The sequence below is a fragment of the Carlito syrichta genome, unplaced genomic scaffold (assembly GCF_000164805.1).
Source record: "Carlito syrichta isolate Samal-C Ts95f unplaced genomic scaffold, Tarsius_syrichta-2.0.1 Scaffold305203, whole genome shotgun sequence".
Classification (NCBI taxonomy): Eukaryota; Metazoa; Chordata; class Mammalia; order Primates; family Tarsiidae; genus Carlito; species Carlito syrichta.
Window position 1 is genome coordinate 394,733 of NW_007249299.1, and position 21,618 is coordinate 416,350.

Sequence of the window (21,618 nt, forward strand, 5' to 3'; positions counted from 1 at the left end):
GGTCAAGGCTGTGGTGGCCGGAAGCGGCCACTGCACTCCAGTCTGGGCGACAGAGTGAGAACAACTCAAAAAAAAAAAAAGAATCTTCACTGATTTTTCAAAAGTTCCCCTTGATGGTAGCTTCAGCAGTAGAATTTGCTTTCCTTTGAATGATGTTATCCTAACTGAAATTTAATGTGGAGATGGAAAAATAAAAATTCATCTTTTTTGGTGTTTGAATGAAGTTAACTAATATATATTTTTATATTTGCTTTTGTAACCTACTTAAATTTTCTACTTCAAAAAAGAACATTTCACAAAATAGATAAAAATTCCAAAATAAATACTATTTTGAAAATAAAGGATAGAAAATATATGTAATGCACAAACTTTTTTATTTTGGCTAAGTAAAATGGTTTATTGTTCATTTTTTCCAGTGATGGTGATTGTCTTTAGAAGATGATAGGAAAACAATATCCCCCAAAGATTCACATTTAGCATTTGATTTTGTGATTTTTAAATCTTAGTATTTGCAATTATAAAACAAAATCTTCTGTTATATTCCATATCTAGTCTCAAAATTAGTATTAAAAACAACTTGAAATTTTCATAAACTTAAGAAGCCACAAAACATCCATGTCTAACATGAAGAGAAAATATATTTATTTAATTTATACATAGAGAATATGTTTTTGGAGGAAAATGTTAGATTGCACTTTTATGTTTAATGATATAAATTCTTATTCCAATAATTTTATTTAAATTAATTTATTTTGTAGTTAAGGCTAACATTGCCAGAATTCAAACCCAAATATATATGATTTCAAAACCTATGTTTTTCTTTTATATTATGCTATACTTGAGTGTCTATGATACAGGTCAGCTGAATCTGAATTCACTGTGTGTGTGTGTGTGTGTGTGTGTGTGTGTGTACGCCTTTGAGCCATAGAACCAGAAACTGGGAACCTTCATTTTCTTAGCATATTTAGTGTTGCTAAACCATGATTGCTATATATTATGCTTTTTTCTGTTATATATATATATATATATATATATATATATATATATATATATATATATATTCTTTTCTTTTTTGAATTGGAGTCTCACTCCGTCACCCAGACTGGAGTGCAGTGGCACATCCCAATATCGACCTGCTGGGTTCTGGCAATCCTTTTGCCTCAGCCTTCCGAATAGCTGGAATTACAGGCGTGTGTTACCACACCTGGCTAATTTTTTGAGTTATTGTAGAGACAAGGTCTTACCATGTTGCCCAGCCTGGTCTCAAACCCGCAGGTTCAGGCAATCCTCTCACCTTTGCCCCTCAAAGTGCTGGAATTACAGCCTTGAGCCACTGCACTTGGCCTCTTTATATTTTGAATTTTCTACTGCGGCTTTGGTTATCTAGTTTACTAGATAGTTCACTTATGTTAAAGTATTATTTGAATATTTTCATTTGCTGTTAATAAAAAACAAATGGATTTTCAAGGGATATGTGACCTAAGTGTATAATTAAAGTATTATTTATTAAAATGATTTCAGTTGGGAGTTCTTTCATATGCAATCAAACCAGATAACTTATTTTAAGATGGGAAGTTTTCTTGACTTGATGGTTTTCTAACTTTAGATGAAAAATTTTTTGAAATATTTCTCTTTATCTTCTTTTTTTAAAAAAATATTGTCCTTCTAATGTTATTTTTCATATTGGGCAATCTGTTGTAATCAGTCTGCTTATATAGCAATGCAAGATGTTAATAATATAGTCTCTCATTCTTAAGTTATACAGATGAACAGTTTCTTTTAAAATAAATTTAGATATAGGTGGGAAAAATATTTTAAAATGTATTTCTCTCTTTTTTATTTGAGTCAGAGTCTCACTCTGTCACCCAGGCTAGAGTGCAGTGGTACGCTCATGGCTGCCCCAGTGTTGACCAGCTGGGCTCACCAGTCTTCCAAGTAGCTAGAACTACAGGCAAGCACTACCATACCCAGCTAATTTTTTTATTTATTGTAGAGACAAGGTCTCACCAAGTTGCCCAGTCTGGTCTCGAACTCCTGAGCTCAGGCAATCCTTTTGCCTCGGCCTCCCAAAGTACTAGGATTACAGGCTTGAGCCACCATGCCCAGCCTTTCTTTACTTTTAAGTTAATCTTTACATTGGGTGAAATCTTTAAAAATCATCAACAATATAAAAGAGAAATTTTTAAGTTTCATGGTATAAATTTCAGGGAAGATAATTTTGTAAAAAATTCTTTTACAAAAACAAGCAATTGGTTGATTTGTCCTGTAGACAGTAGTCTGTGGACTCTTGCTAAAAGGATATGTGAAAAGTATTTTTTTCCTCATTATAAAATATTTTAAATAGATTAAAATTATAGAAAAAGATAAAGAGGAAAATACACATGATGTTTAGGAATTCTTTTTTATTTATTGATTGATTGATTGATTTTAAGGAAAACAGGATTTATTGAGAGGACAGAAAAGCTCCCACAGTGGGAGGGGACCTGAAGGAGTTGACCTGGAAATTCTTAGCTTGCATAATACTTGAAGATAGAAGGCACATTGTTAATACCAATTTTTTTTTTGTTTTTAGTTTCTAGTGTAAAATTTAAGAAAGGAAATACCCTTTAGTGAACCGATATTTCTTGATATTGTGCTTATTATCACCAATAGTCACCCTCTTACTATATTTCGTGTGGAGTGTGTTATATCTCCTGGTAGCCATCTCCTTGTTGGTTACTGATGTTGACTATTATTTTAATGGCACAAAATAGTTACCCCACCCCTTGTTAAAGACTACTAGCAGCAATGACATATTATAAAGAATACTGTAAATTTGGTGTGAAATAGTGGGAAGAACTCTGCCTTATATTTTAGATACTTATGTCCTGTTCAAATATCACTCTAAAGACTTTAACCTGTTAAGAAGCCACAACTTTTTTTCAGTTCTGAATTATGATGATTCTAGATGCTTTTATTTACTTTAGTTATTCTCAGATAAAATTCCCTGTAAAGCAATATAACATAGTATAGATAAGAAAATCTATTTTATTTGAATATTTTTTTTCTGAAGTATATTTGATAAATGGACAATATAAAATATGCTAATTTATTGCTTTATTTATTTTTTGTAGAGATGAGTTCTTGCTATGTTGCCTAGGCTGGTCTTGAACTTTTGAGTTCACGCAATCTTCCTGCCTTGACCTCCCAAAGTGCTGAGATTACAGGCATGAGCCACCATGCCCAGTCCCAAATAATAATTTTATTTTTGATTTTGTTCTCACATTTTTTAGTTTTAGTTACGTTACAATCTATGAATTGTGGGAGGAATTAGTTTAATATAGGTATAATGAATATCTTTTAAATATAGTGTTGGTAATTATCTCATTTCTCTTGGTATGTTGCCAAAGAGAAAAAGTTTGTTCATGCTTTCTCAGGTTTGAAAGTTTTACTCACAGTCATTCTTTCTTATTTATAGGCTAACAAAAATGTCCTTTGGACACTGAAGGTGGGAAAGACACTGAAGGTGTTTTTAAACAGAGATATTTATAAACTTAATTATAAGTCTCTTTTATGTAAATTTTTGATATTTAATTCTTATGTAAAAGCTGTTACTTAAACTTGGTTTAGTATTTTTGGACATTCTTCAAATTGTCATATCATTATTTAAAAATCAGTCCTTTTCAGGAAATAGTGGACTAATATTAATGTCATTATCAGGAAATAGCTCAGCATCTGTGTGATTTTTTTTTAAGATGTAATTGAAATTATTTTTACAGGTTTGGATTTTATTGTGTTATGGAAGAAAGATTCTCATTACTCCATTGTAATAGAGGTAGCTGCATGATTTTAGAAAAGTAAATGCTGAGTGAGAAGAGTTAGCCAGAAGTGAAACATGTACTCTGAGGAACTGATTTGCCTTCTGAAATTTTTGTTTGTGTTGGTAGGAGGAGAGCAGGATATGAATAGTGAAGCAAAGTTTGGGAACATTATTCTTCTTTATTATTGACCTTGGTATAATAGAAATTACTTGAAATGCTTTCTCGCCCTTAAATATCTTCATGTTTGGAAATAATAGAAATTGTGTCTAATGATAGATATACTTTGGGCTATCCGAACTTTGCTTTTCTTTGATTTTAGTCAGGTGTTGAGTTAAAAGTAACTTAGTATTCTGAGATTCACCATGTTTTTATGATGCAGATAGTATCTTCTGTAGAAATATAATCTAACTTAAGTAAAAGATATGTATATTTTGATGACTAATGATTGATATAAATGTCTCGTGATGCTACAAAAATATATGTTAATAGCCATGACTTTTTTTCCCCATTACATTTTATAAAGTATATAAATGTTAGGTAATTTTGTGTTAGTCCTGGAAAACAATAATGACTAAAATCTTATCAGACAGTTAAAGGTAGAAACTGAGTTCTAATTTTTTTTAATGAAATAAGTGCTTTGTTATTTTTAGTTATAATTTTCAGTTTATTTAATGAATGTGCATTGCCATCTTAGATGACATAATTTTTAAAGCAGTAAATCATTCCTACCTTGAGGAATGTGGTTGTAAAGTAGGCTTTCTTAATCCATTCTGCTGAATAAAGATTAGAGAAAAATATTCAGACATTTCCTTTTGTTCAGGTCAAAAGTAGAGGTGGAGATTGTGAGGTTTTTGTTTATTCATTTTAGGAGCACTTCCCATTTCATTCTTCTATTGAAGGAACATTGTACTCATTCTTATTAAAAATTTGCTAAGGATAGGTAGAATTGTTCTTGTATATTGTCAATGAAGTGGACATATGGAACAAAAGTTTTCAAGACCCGTTTTTTGTTTTTTGAATCATAGTCTCACTCTGTCGCCCAGACTGGAGTGCAGTGGCCGCTGCCGACCACTGCAGCCTCGACCTGCTGGGCTCGGGCAATCCTTCCACCTCAGCCTTCCGAGTAGCCGGAATTACAGGCACACGCTACCACGCCCGGCTAATTTTTTGATTTATTGTAGAGATGAGGTCTCACCAAGTTGCCCAGGCGGGTCTCGAACCCGCGGGCTCAGGCAGTCCACACACCTCAGCCTCCCAAAGCGCGGGATTACATGCTGAGCCACCGAGCCCGGCTTCAAGTCCCTTTAAAATGTGGTTTCTTGGCCAGACATGGTGGTTCATGCCTATAATCTCAGCACTTTGGGAGGCCAACATGGGAGGATTGCTTGAGCCCAAAAGTTCAAGACCACCCTAGGCAACATAGCAAGACCTGATTTCTACAAAAAATAAAAATTAGGTGTGGTGGCACATGCCTGTGGTGTCAGCAACTCAGGAGACTGAGGCAGAAGGATTACCTGAGCCCAGGAGGTCGAGGCTGCTGTGAGCCATGATTGTGCCACTGCATTCCAGCCTGGGTGATAGAGTTAGACTCCCGACTCAAAAAAACGAAAAAAAATCTGGTCTCTCTTTATCTAATGCATTACAGTATTACATCTAATATTTATCTAACCGACTATCCTTTAGGTACAAGAGACTAACTTAATCAGTGTCACTTCCTAGATGTTCTTTTTTCCCCCCTTATTATTACATAATAATTTCCTTCATTACGTTACAGTTGCTATTGTAGATAATACTGTATGATTAAACATTAATCCATCTCACCCTTTCTCAATCAGGGTTATTCATCTGAGCCAAAGAAAACTGAAAATGATTTGAGTAATTATGTTCTCAATTCTCCCAAAGATATATAATAGTATATAATTAATGCCATCCCAGTTGCCTAGGAGAGTTACTTCATTACATACCATGAATATCTTAGGGTAGTGGTTTTTAAAGTGTGTGCTGGGAACTAGACACTTTCAGCGATCCAAAAGGCCAAAATTATTTTCTTAACAATTCCAAGACATTGTTTGCCTTTTTAAATTCCCATTCTCTAACAGGTATATAGTAGAGTTTTCCAGAAGCTACATAATGTATATTAGGATTGATTGAATGCAGAAGCAGACTGAGAATCTAATTATCTTCTATTAAACATAACGTTAAAACTATTTGCAAACATAAGCAATGCTATTCTTCCTAAATTTTTGTTTTGGAAAGAGTAGTTTTCATAACAATATTTATGCAGCATGTGATGGATTTATTTTTTTGTAGTTACTAAATAAATACAGACAGTTCATACTTTTCATGGTTCCAGTGTTCACAATTAGCTAAGTGACATCAATCCTATAACAACATAGGAGGTGTAACAGTTAAATTCACATACTCATCCTAGAAAAAGTGCTGCATATCTCATTGCTGAATATCACTTTGATCACCTCCAAAGTACTCCTCTTGGGAAGCTCTGCACTGACACTAGCACCCAGTGCTCCATCAACAATTTTGGAACTCTTTTTCTGGAATGACCATCAGAACTGTCGCTGCATTACCCTTGATGTCCTGAATGTCATCAAAATATCTTTCTTTCAATATTTCCTTTATCTTCAGGTAAAGAAAAAAGTCATTGGGGGCCAGATCAGGTGAGGGTGGTGTGTTCCAATACAGTTATTTGTTTACTGGCTAAAAACTCCCTTACAGATAATGCTTTGTAAACTGGTGCATTATCGTGATGCAAGAGCTCTTTTGGGACCATTTTTGCACACATCTTTCTCATGCCAAGATTTTCAGTTAAAAACTTCCTGTTTGGGGCTGGGCGCAGTGGCTCAAGCCTGTAATCCCAGCACTTTGGGAGGCCAAGGTGAGAGAATTGCCTGAACCATTGGTTTGAGAACAGCCTGGGCAACTTGGTGATACCTCATCTCTTTAATAAATAAAAAATTAGCCAGGTGTGGTAGTGCATGCCTATAGTTCCGGCTACTTGGAAGGCTGAGGCAGAAGGATCACCTGAGCCCTGCAGGTCGACTCTGGGGTGGCCATGAGCAAACCACTGTACTCCAGCTTGGGTGATGGAGTGAGACTCCAACTCAAAAAAAAAAACAACTTCATGTTTCTGTATTGATATTTATTTAGTCTGCTGTGCTTCTCATAATCAGCTGACAAGTTGGGCACACAATTTGACAAATTTTTGAAATGTTTTTGTCATTTCTACTCATTACTGACTGTCTTGACCTCTCTTCATCAGTGATGCTTTCTCTCCCCTCAGAAAAATGTTTAATCCATTTGTACACTGCCGTTTTCTTCATGGCATTGTCCACATAAACTTGGACTAGCATCTCCTTGATTTCTCTTCCACTCTTGCCAAGTTTAACAAGAAATTTAATGTCTGTTCATTGCTCTGATTCAAGATCCAGCATTCTTGTGACAGCACACAGAAACACACAACAACAATAATGAATACTACTGAGAAGACACTGCCACACACTGACACAAACACAGCTGTGAGACACTGATATACCAAGTTATGAAACCTTACTGAATTTTGTACAGTTCTGCTAAAGTAAGCACACAGTAGCAAGTTCGCAAACTTAATTGGCAGACCTCATAGTTTCCATTTGAAATATTACTGCATGTTAACTACGGGCAATTACATAAATACAAATTTTGCGTATGCTACCTTTTCAGTCCACAAATCATACTATATAAGTAAAAACTGTAAATCATGATCAGATACTAATCACTTTTTTTCAGTCTGTCTAGGATTGGTCTTGTATATATTATCCAATTCATGCACAGAAAGTAAAGCCTGTAGTTATTTTACTTCCTTATCTTCTGGACAAGAATGGATAATCAAAAAGAGTGAATTGACCATATTTCAAAAATGAAAGCACAGAAAAGAAAAAGAAAGTGATAATGTTTGAAGTGAGATTTGAAATGAACATAAATGGAGAAGTGACGAAATAGTTAATCATAGGAATGTTGACATTTCTGCCATTCAAGATAATCTAGATCTGCAGCCAGAGGACCTTAGCATAGGGGACCTATTGATATAAGCAAGGAAAGTAGTTACGACAGAACATAGAAAAGATGCTCAATCCATATTGTTGAGTTTTACAATGAGAAGAATAAGGCAAGTACTGTTCAGACTACTCTTAATAAGTTTCTTACAAAGAAGTAAAGCACTTTAATTCTCAATGTTCCTAATGCTTTAAATTATACTGTACTAAATAAAACTGCTTTACTAATTTTAAATTTCCCTGTACATTTTAACTGGCTATAGAGAGTTTTTAATGTTTTGTCAAAAATGTATGCGGTCATAGGACAATTATAATTTTTTTCACTGATTATAAAAATCAATTTGCGTGGTTTTACCTCACACGGTCTTTTTCATAGTCCTGCACCACTGAGCTGAGTGAGGACTCCCTGTATTTAAAATTTTTCAGTTTAATTTCTGATATGATGAATACTAGATATAACCTATGTAAACAAATCTTTCTATGTTTGCCGTTATACCTGTCTCCTATATTTTCTGTCCTGATTGAATAGTGCAGTCATCAAGCCTAAAACCTAAGAAACAGTTTGCACTCTTTAATCTCCTTCATAGGTTTTATTTCTAATTATTTAACAGCTCTTATAGTTATCCCCTTCTCTTCATCCCCTAGTCTTAGGCACTCACAATCATCCTTTATAGGATATGACTGTAAAGAGACAGCATGGGGGAGTTGTTTGAGGTGACAGAACTGTTTTCTATCTTGACTTTAATGATGATTATGTGAATCTATACATGTTTAAGACCATAAACTGTTTTTGGGGTCTTACCATAATAAGGCATTTAAAGTTGTCTTTGCCATTCTTTCAGAATAGAGCTTACAAATAAATCCACAGGTACTTACGAGTATAATGTTCAAGGCATTGTCCTAGGTGCTATGGAAGATACAAACATGCAGAAGGCATATTTCTGTGCTGAAGGAATTTATATTCTAGTAAGGTAGAGATAGACAACACAAATAACAGCAGTAAGATAAACTGTAATTGGCCTTTAAGGGAGATACAAACAAAATTTTAGTTTGTGTTAGGAACGTGTAGGTGGATAATTCTTCATAGAAGATATAGCATTTGAGTTGAGACTTGGAAAATACATTGATTTTTGGCAGTCAAAAATAGAGACAGAGGACCTTTCAATAAGGAAAAAATATAGTACATCCTACAGATTTGCAAGTTTTCCTATTTATAAACTCATGAAAACTTTGGATCTGTGCTTCATAAATGCTCACATCCTATTTTATTCTATATTGTGCACAAAAACTCTTAAAACCATTTGAGTCTAGCTCAAATTTCTTACAAGTAGTATTATGGCTTTTGCATATTTTGGAATTAATAATTTGGTTGAGTTATATTTTAATTCTGATTTAAATGACTGTGAGGGCACTGAGCTATTTGTAAGTCTTAATTTGGTCAGAAGACACTGTCTTAGTCATTTCAGGCTACTTAACAAAGTATCTTAGGCTTAGGAAATTCATAAACAACAGAAATTTATTGCTTACAGTTCTGGAGGCTGGGAAGTCCAAGATCAATGCATCATCATAGTTGATGTCTAGTAAGGGCTCATTGCTCATAGGTGACACTTTCTGTGTGCCCTTACACGGGGTAAGAGGCAAATAAGCTCCCTCAGGCCTTAAGTTTTATAAGAGTACTAATCTCATTAATGAGGGTGGAACCCTCATGACTTAATCACCTCCCAAAAGTTCCACTCCTTAGTATTATTACATATGAATTTTGGAAGGGCTCAAACATTCAGATCATAGCAGCTTATAAACATGTAAGAGAAGAGACTTATATTTCTGTAAAATTTTATATTTAAAGAGTGAATTAGAATAAATGGGGTTTTTAGAATACATGTAAAATATTTTTGCAGTTCTTCCCAAAATTGCCTTCTTCCCCTTTTTTCATGTTTAGGTGAATAAATCAACTCTGCCTAAAAGCAATAATCTTTTTCTCATAGGTTTTCTGTGAAGACCCTGATTGATCGGTCTTGCTTTGAGACAATTGATGATTCTTCTCCTGAGTTTAACAATTTTGCAGCTATTTTGGAACAGATTCTAAGCCACCGACTAAAAGGTAAAAGCACTAATGTATTATTTATTCTCCCAACAGTTCTTTTTATAATAAAGTAATTTTAGAAATCCCACAGTCTTATGTAACTTAGATAGCAGCCATACTACATCTTGGGAAACATAAAACTGATTTTAGAATGTCTAATATTTTGTCCTGTGTCCCTAGAAAAGAGTCTCTGTTCTTGAATTTATACTCATTTCTGGGGCACATTTGAAAAGCTGATTATATTAATTGCCATGCACAAGGAGAAAAGTCACTTTCCATAAGTTATTAACATAAAAGCTTAAATTAAGAGGTAGTCCATCCCAATGCGTAATAGATGGCATTTTTATCAGTTTATAAAGAAGCATTCCTGGTATTATGTTTCTTTGCTTAGCATCTATTTTCTTTAATTTAGAAATCTTTGAAATTATTTAGGCAGCAGATAGGTTAAAAAGAGGTATATAAATGATATGCTCCACTTTTCTTAAATCAGTAAGTTTATCTACATTAGAAATATAAGTCACTTAAACTTTAAAGGGGAATATAGGAGCCTATATTCTCTCTGAATTTTAGAAATTTTTGCAATTAAAAATATAAGGCCAGGCATAGTGGTTCATGCCTGTAATCCCAGCACTTTGAAAGACTGAGGCAGGAGGATTGCTTGAACTCAGGAATTCCAGCCTAAGCAACATAGTGAGCCCTCGTCTCTACAAAAAACTGAAACATTAGCCAAGTGCAGTAGTATATACCTGTAGTCCCAGATACTTGGGTGGCTGAGGTGGGAAAATCACTTGAGCCCAGGAATTTGAGGCTGCAGTGAGCTGTGATTGTGCCACTGCACTCAGCCTGGACAACAAAGTGAGACCCCCGACGTAAAAATCAATCAATCAATCTATCTATCTATCATCTATCTGTCTGTCTATCTGTCTGTCTATCTATCTATCTATCTATCCATCTATCTCTGTCTACTACCTATCTATCTGTCTATCTATCTATCTATCTATCTATCTATCTATCTATCTATCTATCTATCTATCTATCTATTTCTATCTGTATCTATATCTGTAAAAGGTAATTGATAAAAATCAAGAAGTATTAAATAGTATAAATCATAGTAAAAGTAAATAGTAACTGTCACATCAAGTCTATTATCTAGTCTTCCTAAAGAAAATTTGATCATCTGATGTTTTTATTATCATTACAATCTTAATGGTATGGGTTCACATCAGTAATAGTAAACTGCTTTGATAATATAACTTATGAGAATCAAGTATAATCTAAAGGTTAATTCTATTCTGTTTTCTATAAGTGTTTCAGTGATTTGAGCAGTCCTGTGTACTCAGAGCAAAGGATTGAATTTAATTACATGAGTAAAAAAATATTAATTCATTCACCTCTCTGAAATTTGAAATGGAGTCCACGAGATTACTGAGACTTTTTCTGTTAAAAGTTGATTGTTTTGAACGTTTAAAGTTATTTTTCCCTCATTTTTGCAGTTGTGTTTCTTAAATTCTCTGCTAATAGTATGTTACCTTTTACAAGAACATAAATTTTTATAAAAGCAAAGGATATGGAAGTATTCTGAGATAATATCAGAGTTACTATGTTGTGTGATGATCAAATTTTAAAATTTTATACATAAATTTATAAATCATACCTGACTGAAAAGCTCATGGAATACCACATATTCTGATTACCTTAATGTTCGTGAGACTTTTATCTTAAGACCTAATTTCCTTGATTTGGCATACCTTTAGTATGAGTCTTTCACAAAAACTGTCAGTAGAAGATAATAAGGCCATGTTGAGATACCCATGGGAATGATTGGGTCACTATCTTGTAAGTGGACACCTGCCCACCGATTGCCACATTTGAGTTGTGCCCCAGCAAAATGTAGATTGGAAACCTTCAGTGTTACTTCTAAACACCCAAATCTATTAATGTTATTTCTGAAAAATGTGATAATGAAAATAAAATAGTTGATTTATAACTAAGAGTTCCACTTGTGTGACTAAGATAGATAGCTGATACAATAAGATTTGTGTTAATTTTTTAAAGCTAGGTAAGATCAGTAACTCAAAACATGTTTTTATTTATTTTTTATTTTTGACTTTTTAAACATATTTTTATTTTAAAATTGTGGGGTACAGTTGAGGGTTAGGTATACAAATATGCATCATTCAGGCACCCTTGTTGATAAGGGGTGTCTGACCAAAAACGTGTTTTTAAAAAGGTTTCTGTAAATCAACTATTGTGGTCACTGTGATTGTCATATGTAGATATGAATTATGGAATAATCTATAACTTTTGCAATGACTTATTTTAAACACTTATTTTAAACATCAGGACTTTCAGATATCATTTCCTATCTTTTAATACTCTGAGACATAACAAATTACTTTTACTTTTGCAGAAGTTAATATGATTATTTCATGATGCACTGTGTTCGCTTACATTTTAGGTATATAGCAACTAATTTTTCCAATCTTTTTCTTTATAGGAGCATAAATTAAAAATATATATCTCCATACATTTGTAAGATTTACTTTTCTACAGCTAACACTTACTTTTGAAGTAAAAGGATTTGGTTTAGACATTAAATAGTTCCAGAAAAAGAAAATCTCCCCCAGACACAATACAGGCTGTGCTGACACAGGTAAAGTGAAGAGCTGAGGCAATTATCTACTTCATTCACTCTAAAAGCACTGTTATTTAATAAAAGGATGATTTAAAAATAATATACATTAATCTTATTTGCAGTGATTCCCCAATAAGATGTTGTTCTTACTTTTCTGGAATATAGATGAGAAGTAGAGATTAATTACAAAATATTAGAATTGAAAGAGATCTCAGTTCAAGTCCTTCAATTCAGTAATTTTTGAACATTTGTTTACTTAAAGCATAATACTTTCCTCCACCCTCCACCCTCCACCCACCTCCCCTAATAAAAGTCACTGCGGAAGCTGAATATGTACGTGGAACATTATATTGATTCAGGGTGGGAAAATCAGGAATTTTGGCTGCTCGACAACAATTGTATAACACCCAGAAACTCCACACCATCACTTCAAGTATCATGAAGGATTATAATTGAGAAGCACTATTCATTCTAGTCCCTCTCCTACTGAAGCAGTTCACTCAACAATATTTCTCACTGGTAGACAAATCAAATCAAAACCACAAAATGAAATATCACATTACACCTGTCAGGATGGTTATTATCAAAAATCAGAAGATAACAAGTATTGAGAAGGATGTCAAAAAAAAAGGTACTCTTGTATACTCTTGGTAGGAATATAAATTAGTACATCCATTATGAAAAACAGTGTAACGTTTCCTCAGAAAATTGAAAGAAGATTAATTTGATCCAACAGTCCTACTTCTGGGTTTTTATCAAAAGGAAATAAAATCACTATCAGAAAGAGATATTTGTAGAAATGAAAGCATAATAAATTCCCAGATGAAGGAAAACTAAGAATTATCACTTGTAGACCTGATCTAAAAGAAATGCTAACAAAATTTCGTCAAGCTAAAGGGAAATTATATCAGAAGAAAATGTAGACCTTTATGAATCAAGGTAAATATCTGAATAAATATAGCAGATTTTTTTTTCTCCTTTTAAGGTCTTTCAAATATGACTGCTTGAAAGCAAAAAGTCTAGCATTGTTGAAGAAGGTTTTAATGTTCATATATAATAAAAGTGATATTTAAAACAAAGGCTGAAGAGTAAAGTGAACTATGTGGTTATATGGTTTACTTGAAATGATAAAATATTGACTGTAAGTAGGCAGTAGGTTGTTAAATGTTAGGTACTGGCCAGGCAGAGTGGCTCAGCCTGTAATCCCAGCACTTTGAAAGGCCAAGACAAGAGGATTGCCTGAGACCAGTAGTTCGAGATCAGCTTGGGCATCTTGGTGAGACCTCACCTTTACAATAAATAAAAAAATAAGCTGGGATGGTAGTGCACGCCTGTAGTTCCAGCTACTTGGAAGGCTGTGGTGGAAGAATCGTCTAAGCCCAGCAGGTTGAGGCTGCGGTGACCTTGAGCATGCCACTGTACTCCAGTCTGGGTGACAGAGTGAGACTCTAACTCAAAAACCAACAAACAAAATGTTAAGTACTATATTCCTTAAAGAAGCCCTTAAACAGAGTTAGCCAAAAAGCCAATAAAGAAATTAAAGTTAAGTGGGCACAGTGGCTCATGCCTGCAACCACAGCACTTTGGGAGGCCGAGGTGGGAATATTGCCCAGGAGTTCAAGACTATCCTAGGCAACATAGTGAGACCCCATGTCTACAAAATAATTTTTTAAAGTTCCAGGTATGATGGCACATTCTTGTAGTCCTAGCTACTTGGGAGGCTGGGGTGGAAGGATCGCCTGAGCCCAGGAGATCACAAGGCTACGGTGAGCTGTGATCATGCTGGTGCACTTCAGTCTAGGTGACAGAGTGAGACCTTTAAAATTCTCCAAAAAAAAAAGGTAGGTGAAAAAAGGAATGAACAGAAAAGAAACAATAAAATGGTGAATCTATAGCCAATCATCATAATTGCTACATTAAATATAAATGATCTGAATACACTAATTAAGAAGATCTTAAAAGGATAGAAAATGGTCTTCTATGCAGAAACAAATATAAAGAAAGCTGGAGTAGCTATATTAATATCAAAGTAGATTTTAAAACAAAGAAAATGGATGGAAATTTTGGACATTTACATATTAAAAAGCAGGTCAGTTTTCCAAGAAGATAGAACAAATGCCAGGAAGACAGAAGTATATATGCAGCAAATAACAGAGCTCCAAAAAGGAAAAGCTGATATAACTGATAGGGGAAAATAGAATATATAAAAAAATTCACAATTATACTTGACAACATCAACATTTCTCTCATAATAATCAATAGACAAGTAGACAGAAGGGTACAAAAGATATGAATAGCATTTTAAGCCAGCTAACTTAATTGACATTTATAAAACATCCAACATTTATAATTGACATATATGAAATACTCCTTAATGGCAGAATGTGTGTTCTTGAATTTCAAGGGAAAATGAAATATTAAAAAAGATAGACCTTATTTTAAGCCATTAAAACAAGTTTTAGTAAATTTTAAAGAATTGAAATCATACAAAGTATATTATCTAGCTATAACAGAATTAAACTAGAAATCAAGAACAGAAAGATACCTGAAAAATTACCAAATATTTGGAAATTTAAAAACACACCTTTAAATAACTCTTGGATCAAAGAGGGATTCTTAAGGAAAAGTAGAAAGACTTTTGAACTAGTTCAAAATGGCCAGTGGGAGACAACTGATAAGTGCCTCACTTACAAAGAGGATCTGAAAAAGTCAGTGAAGCTGGCTCTTTGGAGGACTGTCTGGAAGCCCAAGCTGAGGGACATGGGACAGACATCTGGGACCACTGAAAGCAGATAAGACCAAGCCCCAACCTCCTTCCGAATCTGCTTTAGCACAAGACCAGGAGTAAAGCTCTAGTCAAGGGCAGGGATGAGTGAATGTAAGAGATTTTACATACCTCCCATAGACCTCTGCAGCCTTGGGAGAGACAATCCTGACCCCACCTCTGAACCCCTCTTGCACCAGCCAATTCAGGAAGCTTCTCAGAACCTGAACAGAGGCACTGATTGGGTACATATGGTGTCCAGGGGATTCTGGCTTCTGGTGAGACCCAGTGCCTACTGCTGCTGCCCCACCACATAGGGACCCCACAGAACACACTCTGCAGGAGTTCAAGACTATCCTAGGCAACATAGTGAGACCCCATGTCTACAAAACATGACTGTGCCACATAGGCGCTCTTCCCCCTCTCTAGCCTCCAACTGGGGTATCACGTTTACCTTGGAGACGTCCCTCTCAATGCACTGGTATTTCTCATTGCACTGTCACCCGCCCTGAACCTGATTCAGAACTACAGTCATCTTGTTTCCAGGAGGCTGCTGGACTCTAGGAGGAGGAGGATATCCCTTTCTCACTGTCTTTGCCCCTTGCACAGAGTAGGGTGGGAACTAAGAGTTGGAACACCTCTGTGACTCCTGACCAGGCAGGACCTTGGCTCCTAGGTGAGGAAGGGCTGCTCTACCCCTGTCTGATCACTTTTGGGTTGTCAAGCAGCAGGACTTCTCCCAGCTGCCTGCCAGTGTGGCTCCTGTACCTCATCCACATATGAGAGGACAAATGCTGGGACTCCCCCAGCCAGGCAGAGTCCTGCCTTCTGCACATATGTGGAGGGAGTGTCCTTGCTCAAGTAGGAGGAAGACACCCTACCACTGTCCAATCAGTTTACCTGCACAAATGGAAAGGGCTTGCTCCTGCCTGATCCTGCTAGTGAGGCAATAACAGCAGGTCTCCTCTCAGGTTGCTGTCCTTGCTGCTGTCTTTGTTCCTCCCACAGGCAGACCAGGGGAAGGAGGTTACCTCCACAGCTTCTGGCCAGCAGCACTGCCTCCATCCTTGCCCCAGTGGATCAGGAAGGGAATGCAGAGATGGGCCACTTTTGCATGCCACAGATCCCACACTCAGACACATGCCCCACAGCTCTCTACCAGGAGGAGACCCCTGGAACCACGCAGCTGTCCCACCACAACTGTGAATCAGCACTCCCCTGAGGTCACAGCTTTAAATGGTCACTGTTGCCCCCCCCCCCAATGAAGCTGCCCCTGCAGCCTGTGGGGCAGGGAGAGAATGGGGAGGCAGGTCACTAAAGAAAGCCAACAGACCATATACAGCACACACTACAGACATACTCATAAGGAAAAAAAAGTTAAAAGACAAGGAAACAATAAAAACAGCCACCCAATAATAGTAACTTTAACAAATCAAAAATAATAAAGCAAAATAAAAAAGAGGAGACTGCCCCCACAGATGAGGAGGAACCAGTGAAGACAGACCAGCAATCCAAAAAGCCAAAATGATTTGATACCCACAAAATATTCTGCCAGCTTCTAAGCAATGGGGCCTAATGAGAATGAACTATCCCTGATGACAGTCATAGAATTCAGAATATAGATGGCAAAAAAATTAAATGAGGTCTAGGAGAAAGTGGACACCCAAGTCAAATAGACCACAAAAACAGTACAGGAAGTGAGAACAGACCTGGCTATCATAAGAAAGAACCAAACTGAACTCTTGGAAATGAAGAATTCACTCCAGGAATTTCAAAACACAATAGCAAGCCTAAAAGCAGACTTGACCAAGCAAAGAAAGAATTTAGTGCTTGAAGATTGATCCATTCAATTAACTAGTTTGACAGATATAAGGAGAAAATAATTAGGAAAAAATGAGCAAGGCCTACAAGAAGTCTGAAATTATGTAAAGGGACCAAATCTACAGCTGACTGACATTTGTGAGTGAAAAGGGGAAGTGAAAACAACCTGGAACAAGCCTTTCATGATATCATCTAAGAAAACTTCTTGTATCTCTTTAAAGAGGCTGCCATACAAACAAGAAATTTGAGAACTCCTGTGAGGTACTATACAAGAAGCCCATCCCCAAGACATGTAATCATCAGGTTTGCCAAGGTCAGCATGAAAGAAAAAAATCTTAAAGACAGAGAGGAGGCACAGATCAATTACTGATGGAGATTCATCAGAATTGAATCAGACCTCTCAGCAGAAACCTTAGAAGCCAGAAGGGATTAGGGGCCCATTTTTAACATTCTTGAAGAGAGGCAATCCCAGCCAAGAATTTCTTACCCCAGCAAAGTAAGCTTCATCAATGAAAGAGAATTAAAATTCTTCCCAGACAAGCAATCCCTAAGAGAATAAACCTCCTACAGATCACTCTTGAAGAGATCCTTAAGGAAGTTCTAAACTTAGAAATGAAAGAATTATGCTACCCATTACAGAAGCACATAGATTACAGACCATACCAATCAACCACTATGCTTAGAGCACAAAACAACTTTATAACAACAATATGATAGATATCAATAGCTAACTTGATTGTTAACAGACTAAATGCAACACTCAAAAGACACAGAGTGGTAAACAGGATAAAGAAACACTATCTATGAAACCCATTCACTCCAAATGATACCCATAGGCTCAAAGTAAAGGGATGGAGAAAGATCTTCTGTGCAAATGAAACATGAAAAAGAGCAGGAGTCACTCTTCTTATACCAGATAAAACAGACTTTAATTCCATAAAAGTTAAAAAGGACACTGAAGGACATTACATAATAAAGGGCTCAATTCATGAGCAAGAAATATCCAACTTGAATGTGTACACACCCAACATAGGAGCACCCACATTTGTAAAACAGTTGCTAATTAATCTAAGAGAAACATAGACAGCCATACAATAATAGTAGGAGACTTCAACAACCCATTGACAGCTTTAGACAGGTCATTGAGGCAGAAAACTACCAAAGAAATCTGGGACATAAACTCAACAGTTGACCAGTTAGTGCTAATAGACTTCAACAGAACATTCCACCCAACAACCACAAAGTATACATTCTTCTCATCTGTACCTGGAACATATTCTAAGACTGACCATATACGTGGCCACAAATCAAGCCTGAACAAATTCCAAAAAGTTAAAATCATATGAAGCATCTTCTCAGACCACAGTGAAATAAAAAATGTATATCAACACCAACAGAAACCTTCAAAAACACACAGATACGAAGGAATTAAACAGCATTGCTCCTGAATAAAATTTGGGTTAACACACAAATCAAGATAAATAAAAAGATCCCTATAAAGAAATAAAGACACAATGCTAAAACCTCTGGGATACCATGAAATAAGTGCCGAGAAGGAAGTTTATAACATTACATGCACATATCAGAAATAGCGCAATACCAAATAAACGTCTAATGTTGCACTTAAGGGAACTGGAAAGACAAAAGCAATACAGTCCAAAACCTAGCAGAAATAATCAAAGTCAGAACACAACTAAATGAAATTGTGAACCTTCCTCCCCCAAATAAAAGGATCAACAAGTTGAAAAACTGGTTCTTTGAAAGGATAGGTTGACAGAAGCCTGGTCAGATTAGCAAAAAAAAAAAGAGCGAGAGCGAGAGCGAGAGCGGAAATTTGCATAAGCACAATCAAACTAGAAAAAGGTGATGTTACTACTGATCTTGAAGAAATTCAAAAGATTATCAGAAATTATAAACATCTGTATGTGTAAGTAAGAAAATCTAGAGGAAATGGATAAATTACTGGAGACACACAGCCTCCCAAGGTTGAAACAGGAAGAAATTTAGACCCTAAACAGACCAGTAAAAAGCCAAGAAGTTGATTAAGTAATAAGAAATCTTCCTGCCAAAAATATACTGATGATTTCTTAGCTGAATTATAACAGATGTACAGGAAAGAGCTATTCCAAGCAATCAAGAAGAAAGGGCTTTTCCCTACCTCATTCTACGAAGCCATTTTTTTTTGAGTTGGAGTCTTACTCTGTTGCCCAGACTGGAGTGCAGTGGCCGCTCCTGGCCACTGCAGCCTCATCCTGCTGGCTCCAACGATCCTTCTGCCTCAGCCTTCTGAGTAGTTGGAATTACAGGCATGCGCTACCATGCCCGGCTGATTTTTTGATTTATTGTAGAGATGAGGTCTCGCCAAGTTGCCCAGGCGGGTCTCGAACCCATGGGCTCAGGCAGTCCACTCACCTCAGCCTCCCAAAGCACGGGATTACAGGCTGAGCCACCGAGCCCGGTTTACAAAGCCATTTTTATCATCCTGAAACCCACAAATGGCAAAGACCCCAAAAGAAAGAAAACTGCAGGCCAATTTCCCTGATGAAAATAGATACAAAAGTCCTCAACAAAATACTAGCAAGTTGCATCCAATAGCAAATTACAAGGGTCATTTATTGTGATGATAAGGGCTTTATTCCAGGGATGCAAGTCTGGTTTAACATATAAATCAATGAATGTAATCCACCACATAAACAAATATAAAATCAAGAACCACTTGATTATTTCAACTGATGCAGAAGCATTTGATAAAATCCAACATCTTTGGTAAAAACCCTAAACATCAAGGCACTGAAGTAACATTCTTCAAAATAATAAGAGTCATCTATGACTAACCTGCAGCTAACATCATACTTAATAAACAGAAACTGGAAGTATTCCCCCTAAGAACTGGAACAAAACAATGATGTGCACTCTCACCTCTCCTATTTTACATTCTAGTGGAAGTCTTAGCCAGAACAATAAGGTAAGAGAAAGAAATGAGCGGTATCCAAATAGGAAAAGAGGAAGTTAAATTATCCTAATTCACAGATGATATGATTCTATATCTAGAAAATCCTAGTCCTGTCAGAAACATCCTTGCACTGATAAACATCTTCAGTAAAGTTTTGAGATAGAAAACTAATGCACAAAAATCAGTTGCATTTCTGTGCACCAACAAGTAGGATGAGAACCAAATCAGAAAAACAATCCTATTCACAATAGTCTCTCTCTCTCTCTCTCTCTCTCTCTCTCTCTCTCTCTCTCTCTCTCACACACACACATACACACACACACACACACACACACACATGCACACACACACACACAAACTGCCTTGGTATTTGTTTAACCAAAGAGGTGAAAGATCTTTACAATGAGAATTACAAAATGCTGCTCAAGGAAATCAAAAATCACACAAACAAATGGTAAAAACATCCCATGCTCAATCTACAGATTCAATGCAACGCTATCAAACTACCACCACCATTTTTCATAGACCTAGAAAAGACAATACTGAAATTACATGGAAGCAAAACAGAGCCCAAATAGCTAAAGCAGTCCTTACCAAAAAGAACACAGCTAGAGGTGTCACACTCCAGACTTGAGATTTTACTATAGTAACCAGAAAAAAAGAAAAAACATGGTACAGGTACAAGAATAGACATATAGACCAATGGAACTTGACAAAGAATCCAGAAATAAAACCACAAACCTTTAACCAGCTTATCTTGGACAAAGTCAATAAGAGCAAACATTGGGAAAATGAAATCATATTTAGCAAATGGTGCTGGGAAAACTGGATAACCACATACGTAAGAATGCAATTGGACCTCTACCTATCTTTATATACAAAAATCAACTCAGAAATGATCAAGAACTTAAATCTCAACGTATAAGAATCTTAGAAGAAAACTTAGGGAACACCCTTCTGGATGTTGGCCTAGGCGGTGAATTCATGGCCAAGTCCTCAAAAGCAAAGGCAGCAAAGTGTAAAATTTACGGGTAGGATTTTATCAAGCTAAAAAGTTTTTGCACAGCAAAGGGAACCATCAAGATGAATAAAGTGACAGCCCACAGAATGAGAAAAAATATTTCTAAGGTATGCATCCAACAAAAGCCTCCAGGATCTGTAAGGAACTCAAATGAATAGACAGGAAGAAAACTAATAACTCCATTAAAAAGTGGGCAAAGGACATGCACAGACACTTCTCAAAGGAAGGCACACAAGCAGTCAACAAACATTAAAGAAAAAGCTCAGCTAATTGTCAAAGCAATGCAAATCAAGACTACAATGAGATATCATCTCACACTGGTCAGGTTGGCTATAACTTAAAAAATCACCTTAGGAATCTTAAAAAATGGAAGAGAAAATTAAACCCAAATCAAGCAAAATGAAGGAAATAATAAAGATTTTAAAAATCAATGAAATTAAAAACACAAAAATGATAAATATAAATCATGATATGGAAGGATTATTCCTTGAA

The 21,618-nt window shown here is 35.8% G+C and overlaps 1 protein-coding gene across 4 annotated transcripts in view; it reads left to right on the forward strand.

Annotated features, from left to right (window-relative positions):
* The window catches only part of RUNDC3B (RUN domain containing 3B), a 170,830-nt gene that overhangs the window by 13,956 nt on the left and 135,256 nt on the right, over window positions 1-21,618 (forward strand). For all 4 annotated transcript variants that reach the window (XM_008061315.2, XM_008061316.2, XM_008061318.1 and 1 more), the window contains exon 2: window positions 9,835-9,950. In XM_008061315.2, the coding sequence (XP_008059506.1) occupies window positions 9,835-9,950 (116 nt within the window). The remainder of the gene's footprint in view (window positions 1-9,834; window positions 9,951-21,618) is intronic.